The sequence below is a fragment of the Leptopilina heterotoma genome, unplaced genomic scaffold, assembly GCF_015476425.1.
Source record: "Leptopilina heterotoma isolate Lh14 unplaced genomic scaffold, ASM1547642v1 Lhet_163, whole genome shotgun sequence".
NCBI lineage: Eukaryota > Metazoa > Arthropoda > Insecta > Hymenoptera > Figitidae > Leptopilina > Leptopilina heterotoma.
The window spans coordinates 1,237,669-1,251,165 of NW_025110879.1; the positions used below are offsets into that span (position 1 = coordinate 1,237,669).

General features: G+C 25.6%; 2 protein-coding genes across 5 annotated transcripts; one reads left to right on the forward strand and one right to left on the reverse strand.

The window, feature by feature from the left end:
- Window positions 1–23: 23 nt before the first annotated feature.
- On the forward strand, window positions 24–2,426 carry LOC122498989 (sorting nexin-16). Of its 2 annotated transcripts, none has more exons than XM_043607018.1 (5): window positions 24–215; window positions 500–779; window positions 853–1,161; window positions 1,409–1,536; window positions 1,601–2,426. In XM_043607018.1, the coding sequence occupies exons 2-5, from the start codon at window positions 504–506 to the stop codon at window positions 1,638–1,640; spliced, it is 753 nt and encodes a 250-aa protein (XP_043462953.1). In that variant the 5' UTR covers window positions 24–215; window positions 500–503; the 3' UTR covers window positions 1,641–2,426. The 2 variants fall into 2 exon arrangements, with proteins under 2 accessions (XP_043462953.1, XP_043462952.1); XM_043607017.1 differs by having other exon boundaries at window positions 25–215; window positions 497–779.
- Window positions 2,427–3,044: 618 nt separating this feature from the next.
- Window positions 3,045–8,354, reverse strand: LOC122498986 (b(0,+)-type amino acid transporter 1-like). Of its 3 annotated transcripts, none has more exons than XM_043607008.1 (3): window positions 8,169–8,354; window positions 3,503–4,801; window positions 3,045–3,377 (listed from the first exon to the last, which is right to left on the reverse strand). In XM_043607008.1, the coding sequence occupies exons 1-3, from the start codon at window positions 8,263–8,265 to the stop codon at window positions 3,241–3,243; spliced, it is 1,533 nt and encodes a 510-aa protein (XP_043462943.1). In that variant the 5' UTR covers window positions 8,266–8,354; the 3' UTR covers window positions 3,045–3,240. The 3 variants fall into 3 exon arrangements, with proteins under 3 accessions (XP_043462943.1, XP_043462946.1, XP_043462945.1); XM_043607011.1 differs by lacking the exon at window positions 8,169–8,354 and adding an exon at window positions 7,212–7,385; XM_043607010.1 differs by lacking the exon at window positions 8,169–8,354 and adding an exon at window positions 6,797–6,915.
- Window positions 8,355–13,497: the final 5,143 nt, after the last annotated feature.

Here is a 13,497-nt window from a genome sequence, read left to right on the forward strand (position 1 = left end):
CACCTTATACTACTTTATGTATTCAATGCTAGCAGCTGTCGTCACTTTTGTGCCTTTTTGTGGTTTTTGTAAATAAATAGTGGTTGTGATCAACATTAAAAATGCAAAACTTGTACGTGTATTGCAAAATACGTCCTACATTATGCGATTGATAATTTAATGTTTAATATGCAGAGAATATTTTTAGATTAAAGTATACCATCTGTAAGATTGAGGTTAGTTTTTATTTTCTTTATTTGTTCGATATTCTTTTGTTTATAATTTTGTACACTTGCTATTATTATCACTTTCATTGTTTTTCTTCTATTATCAGATAATATATTACCCTCTACATGCATATTTCCAAGTATGTATTGAATTACTCGGGTTTCTTCGATTTTTCATTATTTTAAATCCAATCAATTTTACGCTTATATACAATGCAAAATGCAGTATAATAATATATATTTTTTAATAATGATAAAGAATTTGTTTAAAATTTAATTATTCGTTGCAGCAGAAAAATGTCTAACTCAGAATCCGGTGTTGGTTGTGTTAGTGAGGTAACACTTGCTATTAGTAAAGCAAAAAATTTACAAGGTGGATCACTTCGAGCTTTAGATAGTCCTGATTCTGATTTATCGGGACATTCAAATTCGTTTACAGTACAAAGCTTTAATTATCCGGAAGAAGCGAATTTAAATGGTAATCCAGAATCATTTCAAGGACCAGTTTTGACTGAAGACTTAAGAATACCAATTGTTGGATACGAAGTTATGGAAGAGAGGGCCAGATTTACAGTAAGTTGATACATTTATTTACAGTAAAATAAATTAATAATTTTTAATAGTTAAAATTTTATGTTTTCATCAGGTTTACAAATTAAGAGTAGAATTAAAAGGTGGAGATTGTTGGTTCGTTTTTCGTCGTTACACTGATTTTGTTCGATTGATGACACAATTACGAAGACAAAAAATTCCAATAGCTCATTTAACATTACCTCGTAAAAAATGGTTGGGTGATAATTTTGCTCCGAGTTTTCTTGAAGAACGAATACGTGGTCTTCAGACTTTTGTTAATGGATTATTAAGTTCATCGGAACTTTTATTGGCTCCATGTGTTCGAGAATTTTTTTGCCTTGATGAGCCTCCAACATTGTCCGACACTGTCGAAGAATCGAGAGTGAGTTCAAAAGAATTATTATTATTGCTCATCAAATTTATTTTCATTTCTCAATTTAAAATTAAGTGAAACTAAATTTACAATTATATGAAACAAAATTTACATTCACATGGAACAAAATTTACACTTAGATGAAACAAACTTACAATTAAATGAAACGAAATTTACAATTAACGAAACAATATTTATATTTAAAATTAAAAAAGAAAGATTTTCAATTCACTAATTAGAAAAAATATTTTTTAAGGCTATTTTTGAAGCTCTAGAGGATACAATATATCAATTGAGACAACAGTTGAGAGAAAAAGAGGCTGCCCTTGCTTTAGAGACGAATCTCAATAACGAACTTCGAAATAATTTTCAAAAATTGTTACAGTAAGTAAAAGTCCACTTTTAAATGAGTTGAAAAAATAGATATAATATAAGTTTCATTTTTCAGAGAAGCAAAATTATGTTCAAAATGCAATGAACCAATTTAAAAAAAATCACAAGACGTCTTCTTATTTGATTATCAAGAAAGCGATAACTAAAGGTCATTAGACGAAAATTTCAACCTTGAGCAACAAAGCCAACAAGCGTGAGACAACAGAATGAATGTGAGTGTGACTATTTTATTAATATATTTAAATATAAAGAACAATCACTAAAAAATTAATATTTTTCTTGCAAAAAAAAAGAAGAAAAAAAAAATAGAACGATGTAAATATTATATTTTTTATGATAAAAATTCTCATCGTATTATAAGAATCCAAATGATATTGATTACGATCTGTAAATATATTTCTGAAAATTGTTTTTAGAATTTATGACAATTCTAAAAACGAAGAGAAAAGAAAGTGAGAAAGAACAATAATTTCTTTGTAAATCAAGAGAAAAAAAATTTTCAAAAGATTTTCTTTACGATTTCATTTTAGATGATACTTAAAGGTAATTGCTACAGTTTGTAGATAAGCCGTGGCCTTTAATAATATTACTAAGCAATTAAAAAAAAAATTGCGTTTAAATTGTTTCAATATACAATTTTTCTAAAAACTATTTTTTAAACAAACGATTTTGTAAACAATTAATAACTTATATTTTAAAATGCAAAAGTTATGTAAACGTTTTTAAAAAATTTAAATTAGAAGACTGATAATTGAAAACTTGTAAAATGGGATCTTCGTTAGACTAATAAGACTTTTGAAATTAAATTTTATTTTTATTTTTTTTTCAACTAAAAATTTTAAAATTGCTGTAGAAGAAAAGGGAAAAATGGAAATTTTTTTTTTTTAAATTAGTACAATTTTTTTATTTTTATTTATTTATATTTATCTTTAGAAATATTCTATTGAATTAAAAACATTAAAAACTATATTTACACGATTAGCAAAAAATTAGATTTATAAAAACTTTATAATTTAGACTTATAAAAAAAAGCCTTCTCATGTGATGAAAATGTGAAAATTTACAAACTGAATAATTTGATTTTGAATCTCGATCGAGTGAAAAATGTGAAAAACGAATAAAGAGTAAATATCGAAAATACAAAAAAATCACAAAAAATTAAATAGTGATATTATGTAAAATTTTCTAATTTATAATTTTATAAAAATATATAGTGACAAAAAAAATTATATTTATATTTTGTCGCCTGTTATATTTAAAGAAAAATGAGCACTTTATTTATTTGTTAACTAATGATATAAGTGTAATTCGGTTTTGATCAAAACCGTGCCAATAATGATCTGATATGAATTTTTACGAAGCTACGATTGTCATTTTTATTAATAAGAAAACCGTTTCACTTAATATTTTTTTAAATGGTGAAACTTATTTACTATTGTAGTTTAAAACTATATTTTTCAGGGTTAAAGTTATTAAATAAACTCTTTATAAAAAAAAGATGCCGAGAAGTGTTTTTAATTCTTCTTTGTGTTTTTTTTGTTCCAAGTTTTTTGGATTTTAATATTGCGAAATAATTCGTAAAAAAAATATGTACATTTCAAGGTTTTGTAAAAAAACCTTAATCATCATAACTGGAGTAAAAGTCATCACTTCACAATAATGTTTTTCCTATTCGATTAAAATTTTTTAATTATTTTAATTTTTTATTTCACTGTTTGGCAGATTTGATTTTTCCGGGCTAGGTAGAATCTCTTTTTTTTTATTCTGCGTGTCACTTTCCTCCTCAGACGGGACCACTAAGCACAAGATTTGCACCAGATAGGTGAGTTTTTCTAAAAGAAAATATTTATCTTAATAATTATTTTTGAAATTTGATTTTGAATTTAAAATTTGAAATTTGAAAACTGATAATTAATAATTAATAATTTAATAATGTAATTTATAGATTAAAGAATACCTGAAAAGTTATTTTTGACTTTCTTGAATACGAAGAAATGGTAGATTCCAACGCCGATGAGAATGAAGATAACAGCGAAAAAATATTTAGGCGATGGCTCTTTGATAATTGGAGCAATGACTAAAAATATTGCAATAAATAGAACAAGCCAGGGAATGGCAATTGGCACAGCGTAAGGTCTTTGAGCGTCAGGTTTTGTTTTCCTCATGATAATAAGTGCGATCATTGCCAAACCATAAAAGACCCAGGTGAGGAAACTCGCGAATTCGATTAATTCTATGATATTTCCCACTAGAATGCAAAAGAATGCCAGAATGCCCTGAAGAGCAACAGCAGCGGCCGGTGTCATTTTACTGTAATGCACAAAACTGAAAAATCTCGGAACATGTCCCTCGCGTCCGGCGACATAACACAATCGTGAAACGCCAAATTGAAGGCTCAAGCAACATCCAAAAGTGGAGAAAGCAACACCCAGGGGAATAGCAATCGCAAGCCAAGGAGGCAGTACTTTATTAGCCCAGGAAACTGCAACGGCATTCGATGAAATCATTTCCGATATCGGCAACACCGACATGTACATCAAATTCATCGTCACATAGAGTAATGTAATCGCAGGCACGGCAATTAAAATACTCCTAAGAATATTAATTTCAGGTTTCTTCACTTCCTCGGTGACTATTGTTGCCGATGTCCAGCCATCGTACGCCCAAAGACCACTGTAGAACGCCAGGGCAATATTTCCCGGCGACGATGTTGTTCCCCTAAATGGATTGTTTAATAATTCAGTGTTTCCTTTCGCCAACCAATAAATACCGCCGGCGATTATTAAAAGGCACGCCGCTACTTTGAGAATAGTGCAGGTATTCTGAATCTTCACGTAAAGTTTCACGCTACTTAAATTTACGTATGTCACTATTGCGAGACCCATAATTGCAATTAATTTTTTTAGCATTTGCATCGACTCGGGAGAAATGTCGGGCATCAGGGTGATGAAGGGCTGAATGGCGTAGTCGGCGAATGTGAGAATAACAACGGCCACTTCTGCTGGACGTAGAATTGTCACGTACACCCAGGAGCAAATGAATGATGGCAATTGTCCAAAATAAGCGTGTAGCGGCCCAAAGGCATCGATGAAGTATGCGTATTCGGCGCCGGAACGTGGAACCACTGCACTCAATTCGGCGAAAGCTAGAGCACCGAGAAGTGACAGGAAACCGCACACCATCCAAATTATTAGACAAAAGCCTATGGATCCTGATCGTTCAAGGGCACTTGTCGGTGATACGAAAATACCCGAACCTGTAAGTTTCAAAATGCAAAATTTTACTAAAGACGAGTATTTCAAAAAAAGAAATTAAAAACAAGCCAGGCAATTTTCGAAACTATTTCTAATTATTGTTGCTCAATTTTGTAAAAATTCTCTATTACACTAAACAAAATTTTTCACTTTCAATAATTTAATTTTTTAGAAATTAATTTTTTAAGGGAATAAATTCCTATAGAATTTATTATAATGGAATAAATTCCTTTAGAAAATTAATCTCTTAAAAATTATAGCTAAAAAAACTGAAAAACTGAATTAAAACAAATTACCTATTGAATTTTAATTTTAAATTTATTAATTAAAATACAATTAAAATTAAAATATTGAAATTAGAATATTCAAATTAGACTACTAAAATTAGACTATTAAAATTAAAACATTAAAATTAAAAATATTAAAATTAAAAGATTAAAATTGGGGGACAAAAGTTCCAAAACAAAAGTTTCAAAGACTGAAAGGTCCAAAACTTCATTTTTCCAAAGACAAAAAGTTCCAAAACTTCATTTTTCCAAAGACAAAAAGTTCCAAAAGTTCTTTTTTCTAAAGACCAAAAGTTCCGTTTTTTAAAACCGTCATTGAATTAACACTTGAAGTGGGACATTTAAATTTTTACTCAATTTTCACTAAACTTTACAAGTAAATTTTTCCAAGTTTGCAAGTAAATCTTTAATAAACTTTTAGAAAAGTTTCGGTGCTGTGTGGGCATATACAATATATGAAATCATATTGGTACTTTGGTATTTTAACACTTTTTTATTTTTGAACTTTTGTCTTTTGGTACATTTTTATTTTGAACCTTTTGTATTTTGGAACTTTTTCATTTTTGAACTTTCCGATTGGAACATTTGGTTTGGAACTTTTTATTTGGAACTTTTGACCTACAATCAATTAAAATATTAGAATTAAAACATTAAAATTATTAAAGTATTAAAATTCAAACATTAAAATTAAAAATATTAAAATTAAAACTTGAGAAATATGAATAGAATATTTAATTTTTCCATAATATTATTATCAGTTTAGTAATTGTAAATAATTAAAATTTTTCAAATACAATTATTATTCAAATTTACAATAATTTTCATCATTCATTTACTGATTTACGTCACTTCTGTTTTGTGGATATAATATAATGTAAATATACGTATATAAAAAGCAAAAAAATAAAAAAAATTTATAGTAGCCAAATTGAAAAGAGATTAAAATGATTAAAAAAGTGTAAATAAAAATGACGACATAGAAAAAATTCGTCATTGTTTAGGGAAAGCATTGGAATTATTTAATATAATTGAATTTTAAGGTCGTTAATGAATGGTGAAACTTTGTTACAATTAGTTTTGCATAATTATTTCATTTGAAATTAAATGTTGCCTTGGTCTTATTTTCAATCACTTTTTTTCATAAATTGCATGTATTATTTTAAATTAAGTTAACAATTATTTACAAATTTTTATTATTATTGTTATTAGTATTATTAACATTATCATTACTTTTCTCATTAATAATAAATTATTATTATTATTATTATTATTATTATTATTATTATTATTATTATTATTATTATTATTATTATTATTATTATTATTATTATTATTATTATTATTATTATGTTTATTATGTTTATTTTTGTTTTATTTTTATAATAAGAAAAAATAAAAAATTGAAAATTTGTTATTCATTAAGAAAAGAATATTTACAAAAGTTCCAAAACAGAAGTTCTAATCGAAAAGTTCTAAGAAAAAGTTTCCAAAAAGAAAAGATCCAAAATTTATTTTTTCACAGTACAAAAGTTCCAAAGCCCAAAATGTCCAAAATATAAATTTACCAAAGTATGAAACCAAAATAAAAAGTGTTGAGTTGTTAAATAAGTGAAAAGTATTGGAGTTGTTTGAAAAAATAAGGCATTTTCAATATTTCACATTATTTTTTCCATCTGAATGATTGTAGTACAGAAATCCTTCGATACGTACATAATTTTCTTCCGACTTGTATTAATTCTGCCATAATTAAAATTTACAATATTTAATATAATTTCACTGTTCACTATTTTATAATTTAAATAAAATTTTTACTTTCACTAATAATTTACAATTTAATATAATTTCACTGTTTACTATTTTTTAATTTGAATACATTTTTTAATTTTACAACATAATTTTGGAATAAGCACACGTCGAATGACAATTTATAAAAATAACAACGATAATAACTGAAAGTTTCCTGACTTGAAATTGCACTTTGAAATTTGAAAAATAAAAAAAACAATGTTTGGAAATACGACTACCTATTGGAAAAATAATACTTTGGAAAAAATGTCATTAAGGAAAATAATAATTTGGGTCCTTCGGAATCGGAACTTTTGTTTTGGAACTTTTGACTTCATACCATCTCTGTTAGTACACGGTAGCAGTTATTTAATCCACGTGGGAAAAATTTACGAACATAATTTGTTATAGCATGATTGTCACTCATGAGTGAAGCTTATTAAATATTTCGTCAAGCTTTGTATGAATCGTGCCCCAGAGAAATGATTTAAGTTCCTCCTTATCCTTTTATTTGAACTAATCTGAGCTAATCTGTTGTGAATCACTTCCTATGCATTAATTGTTGTATCAAAAAATTATTATATATTTTATTTTTATTAACAATTTTTTCTATTTTGTCAATTTTATTAATTTTATTAATTTTATCATTTTTTGTTTATTTATTAATTTTCTAAATATTCGAATTACTAATTGAAATTACATTTTATGGGGAAAATTTAATTTGTCAGAAATTCTGATTTCTTAAAATTAATAAGAATTATTTTGCTCCAAGTGTTTATTCATTATTTCATAAGTAAATTATATATTAATTAATTTATTATTTGTTTATTTGAAAGTGTTTATTATTTATTGAAGTATAAGAAAATATTTATGTAATAAAAATAAATGATTTGACTAAAAGGTTATAGAGTCGAATGAATAATATTCCGTGCAGTTAATAAATTAATTTAAATTATGACTAAAAGGTTATAGAGTTTAATGAATAATATTCCGTGCAGTTAATAAATTAATTTAATTAATAAGCATGTCATAAAGATGAAAAATTATTAAATATACATTAAAATTTTTTAGATATAATAATAATGATAATAATAATAATAATAATAATAATAAAATTAGTAATAATAATAAAAAAATAATAATACAGAAATTTTCTTTTCCTTAAAAATGTGAGATAAAGTGTAAAAATTAAATTTTATTCTCATTAATTTCATTTATATATCAAACTTAAGGAATGTAATTTTAAAACAATCGGTGTGACGATTGCACGTGTAGTTATGCTTATAAAAAATCTCACCTATCATTACAGCAACAATTAAACTCACTGCACTGAACAAGCCTAATTCCCTTTTAAGGCCCACTGTTTCCTTTTTTTCATTATTAACCGCTGTCATGATTAATTTTTTTTTAATTGATATTCTATTTTACAAATAAATTAATTAAATTTATTAAAATTTGTTTTTTTAGAAATTCAGTATTTCAAATAATTGTATTTAATTAACGAAATTATCATTTTAAATTTATTTTCCTAGTTGAATTAAAATTAAACACGATGTTTAAACTTTTATATTCGAAAATAAATGTTTTAACATTCAAAAATAAATATTTTTACATTCGAAAATAAATATTTTTACATTCAATAATAACTATTTTGATATTTAAAAATAAATATGTATATTTACATTTATTAAAATTTTTATTTACTAAAACAATATTTTATTAAAAAATTTTTTTTAAGTTGATTAAAATTTCCTATTAAAAATATATTCTTTTTAAATATTATTATTAGAATAATATATTTTGTAATTCTGTAGTTTAATGCTGATTTAACATTTTAAATGATTTTATGTTATCATTATCCGATAGTAATTAAAAATAATTATCATTGTATCATGTTGAAATTAATGGTATTTTTTAAAATTGATTTCCAGTGAGCCGAGAAAATTCGATAGATAAAAAAAACGAAATAAAAAGAAATGACGACGAACTTGTTCATTCAACATGCAAGAAGAAACTAAGCGTCTTGTAGAATTGACACCGCAACTGTAAGTAAAATATCCCACTGCTTTACGTATATACATATGATCTTCATTAGTGTTAAGTGATAACTCAAGTTCTTATATTTATTCTCAAATTAGATTATTAGTTTTGACTTTAACGCTTAATATTATCTAAATGGGCCAGTTCGAAATTTAGAAAAAAAATTTCATTCATGTCTTATATACTATTTAATTTTTTTCCATTTTTTATTTTACTCTATTTTTATTTTTAAAATTTCTTCATTAATTTAATTATAAAATAATAATAATGATTATTATTATTATTATTAGAATAAAATAGTAATAATAAATATTATTATAATAATAAAACAGTAATAATAATTAGGGGCCGTACACATAATACGTCACGCGATTTTTAACCATTTTAGACCCCCCATGTCACACACTGTTCCATACATTAGCGCCATTTTTTCTATAGGTCGTCACAAATGTCTTGACCCCCCCCCCTCCCCCTGTTCGCGTGACGTATTATGTGTACGGCCCCTTATTATAATTATAACTATTAATGATAATACCTAATAATTATATAAATAAGAATAAAATCTTATTTGGGGCCATCCATAAACCACGTAGCCTCTTGAGGGGGAGGGGGGGTCAAGCAATTGACTACAAGAGGAAAAAATGGCGCTAATACATGTAATAGTGTACTACATGGGGGGAGGGGGGGTCAAAATTACCCAAAAATGGGGCTACGTGGTTTATGGACGGCCCCTTTGACATAATAGTCAATTTACATAAAACCATTTACCATAAATTTCATTTGACAAAAAATCTATTTATTACATTTCATTAAACATACAATTTATATTGCACACTGAAAAAAAAGTATTGAACCAAGAAAATTTTTCTTGGTTGAAGCAAATCGTGGGATTGAATACGGCCAAGACTATTAAAGTATTGATTCAAGAAAACGATTTTCTTGACATAGGATATTTGGGAGAAGAACATATATTCTTGATCCAAGAAAATATGGAATTCGACCAAGAAGTTAGTCTTCTTATACGAAGTATGAAATGTATTAAATGAATAAAATATTTTCTTGTTTTTGTTTCTTGTCTATTCAAGAATTCTGTTCAATGCTAATAATTACTTGACACAAGAAAATGAATTTCTTTCTTCAAATAAATATGGGATTAATTGAATATAATTTTTAATCAACTTGAAACAAATATTTACTTATATTAACCTTCGTATTTTCTTGAATCAGGATTATATGAGCGTTGAATTAAGTAAAAACTTTTTTAAAGGAAACAAAAGAATGATTTAATTCAAGATCTTACACTTAATTGAATTGAATAAATAAAATATTTCATTCCAGAAAATATAACATTCTCGCAAGAAATTAATGATTTTGAAACATGAGAATATAGAAATGCTTCAAGTAAAAGAAATGCTTAGATTAATTAATATTTCTTTGAAACAAAATAATTTTTAATTGAGTTGAAACAATTATTAACTTGTATTAATCTTCCCATTTTCTTGGCTCAAGACTATGGGTGTTGGATGAAATAAATAGTTGCTTTAAAGGAAATAAAAAAATTATTTGACTCAAGATACCAAATGACTCAAGGTAAATTACTTGACGTGAGAACATGATATTCTTGATTCAATACTTTTTCGAGACTTGACGCATGTAAAACAGTTCGTTTGAAACAGTAAGATACTTACTTATGTCAAACCCATATTTTCTTATTTCAATAACTTTGATCAATGCTCAAAATTACTTGACACAAGAAAATAAATTTCTTCCAATAAGAAAATATGGGTTTGTTTCAAATAAATCAGGTCAAGAAAATGCATTTACTTGATTCAATGAACTTTTTTTTCAGTGCATAAATGGCATTTAATATGATATCCTTTTGATATATATATTTCATTAGACATAAAATTTATATTTAACATATATGTCATTTGACATAGAATTAATTCAACATATATTTTATTTGATATAAAAATTATTTAGCTTTTAGCATAATTTCCATGTAACATAAAAATACAATTGACTTGAATTTTATTTCACATAAAAATCACTTGACATATATTTTAATTGATATAAGTTTTATTTGACAGAAAATTAATTTGAGGTAAATTTTGTTTAACATATACGTCATTTGACATAATATACATTTAATAAATTTTATTTTGTCCTAAAATTCATTTGTCATAAATTTCATTTGACATAAATTTCACTCGACATAAATTTCATTTGATATAAATGTCATTTAATATAATTCTCATTATTTAACATAAATTTCATTTTACATAAAGTTCATTTGACATAAAAGACATTTAATATAATTCTCATTTGTCATAAAAGTCATTCAACAAAATTCTCATTTGACATAAAAATCATTTTACACAAATTACATTTTACATAACAATATCGGCGTGAATTTTAAAAGTAACCAATTAGATATTATCAACAACATTGTGATTCGCCAATTTTGAATTTCGCGACTATATTTTCATGTCAAATGATCTTTATGTAAAATGAAATCTATGACAACTGAATTTTATGTCAAATGAGAATTATGTGTAATGACTTATCCGTCAAATGAAATTTATATCAAGTGAACTTTATGTCAAATAAGAATTATGTTAAATGGGATTTAAAACAAATAAAATTTATGTCAAATGATATTTATGTCAAATGGATTTTGTGTCAAATGAGAATTACATTAAATGACATTTATGCCAAATGAAATTTATTTATTTATTTATTTATTTAATAACATAACGGGACATGCCCTTTCGACAGAATATAAGTTTAAAATTTAACGGGAATTTCGTTGAAAATTTTGTTAACCTTTTTTTATTTTCACTTAAGACTGTTAACAATGGTTTGTTGGCATAACCTACATTTGAAACTATATTGTTAAAGGACTTTAAAAATGTCTACCGAAACATTAAAAAAAAACGGACTGAAATTGTACTGGAGGTCAGTACAATTTCAGTACTTTTTCAGTCCATAATTCTTCCTGCAGGGAGTTTCTTCATTTTTAATCGAATTTAACATACCTATAAAATTAGTCTTTAACTATACACTGTAAAAAAAATTTTCTGTAGATTTACAGTTTTGTTTAGAATTTTATAGAAACTTGTAAAATAACTTCTTTAAAAGTAGTGAATTTAAAATCCCTTCTGTAAAATTAATACTTTTAATGTGTCAATTTTACAATTTTCTGTAAATTTACTACTCTGAATGTAGGTAATAAAAAGACAAAAATATTACCTACATTCAGAGTAGTAAATTTACAGAAAATTGTAAAATTGACACATTAAAAGTATTAATTTTACAGAAGGGATTTTAAATTCACTACTTTTAAAGAAGTTATTTTACAAGTTTCTATAAAATTCTAAACAAAACTGTAAATCTACAGAAAATTTTTTTTACAGTGTATAGTTTTTTTTTACACATTCAGTAGTGAATCTGGACATGAAATATCGTTGGAACTGAGGTAAAATATTTGATAAAACTTTACATATTTCGGTGGTGTGAGTAAAATGTATTGTCACTCCGCATTATAGTGTTATAGATATAAAACAAAGAAAAATTATTTGTTTTATATTATTTTTGGATAATATGCAATATTTTTGATTCGAAAATAAGTAAATTATTCTTTTTTTTGTTTTTCTTTGGCAAAAATTAGAAGTAAAATGTATATCTATATACATATGCACGCTTCGCGCATGCGCAGAGCACATGACGCTAGGGATGTTCGATTCTCATAGAATATCGATTTTTGAATCGAATCGGAATCGATTCAAAAGAATCGATTCTTAAAAAGAATCGAAAGCAAAGAATCGATTTTTCTAAGAATCGATGTAAAAATTTTTATATAATAAAAAAAAATTAATTAATTAATGAAAATCATTATTTACATTGTTATTTCATTATCATTCTATTTTATTTAAAAATATATTTACATTTTTATTTATTACTTTTTAGGTACATATTTAAATTCGAAAATTTAAATTATAAATTAAAATCCGTATATCAAGAAAAAAAGAATTTAAGATTGACTACATTTTAGTAACTTTTTATTTTAGTTGCCAATCTTTGATAGATAATGAATTTAGAAATAAAAGTTGTTGTAAATGTTCTGGGGACAATCGACTCCTACAATCTGTCAATATATTTCCTGCCCTAGAGAATAAGCGTTCAGATGGAACCGAAGTAGCAAGAACAACCAAATATTTTTTAGCAATTGTACTAAGAATCGGATAAACTAATGAGTATTCTTTCATCCAGAATGATACTGGATTTGCTGCGCGTTCTAATAAAGGTTGGTCGAGGTAGTGTTTTAGTTCGGTTGCCATTTCCTCTCGATTCATGTCTTGGCTAATTGTGGATCTACTTTGTCGTAAATGGTCGTGGAAAGACCATAAATTATCGTTGTTTTCTCGATTATTATTGTTTTCAAGGTCTATTCATGTGTAATATTTTTACTTTTAAAAACTTAAAAAAGGCGCAAAGAATCGAATCACCGATTCTTACATCTAAAATCGATTCTCAAGAAAATCGAACAGTGCTGAATCGATTCAAAAAATCGAGAATCGACGTCA

What these genes read in the sequence shown, in the direction of transcription:
- LOC122498989 (XM_043607018.1), top strand. Translation starts at nt 504, where the DNA reads ATGTCTAACTCAGAATCCGGTGTTGGTTGTGTTAGTGAGGTAACACTT. An exon ending in AAGAGAGGGCCAGATTTACA is followed by an intron (nt 780 to 852) that starts GTAAGTTGATAC and finishes TGTTTTCATCAG; the next exon opens with GTTTACAAATTAAGAGTAGA. An exon ending in AATTTTCAAAAATTGTTACA is followed by an intron (nt 1,537 to 1,600) that starts GTAAGTAAAAGT and finishes TTCATTTTTCAG; the next exon opens with AGAAGCAAAATTATGTTCAA.
- LOC122498986 (XM_043607008.1), bottom strand. Translation starts at nt 8,265, where the DNA reads ATGACAGCGGTTAATAATGAAAAAAAGGAAACAGTGGGCCTTAAAAGG. An exon ending in AATTGTTGCTGTAATGATAG is followed by an intron (nt 4,802 to 8,168) that starts GTGAGATTTTTT and finishes TGAAACTTACAG; the next exon opens with GTTCGGGTATTTTCGTATCA. An exon ending in AGTCAAAAATAACTTTTCAG is followed by an intron (nt 3,378 to 3,502) that starts GTATTCTTTAAT and finishes ATTTTCTTTTAG; the next exon opens with AAAAACTCACCTATCTGGTG.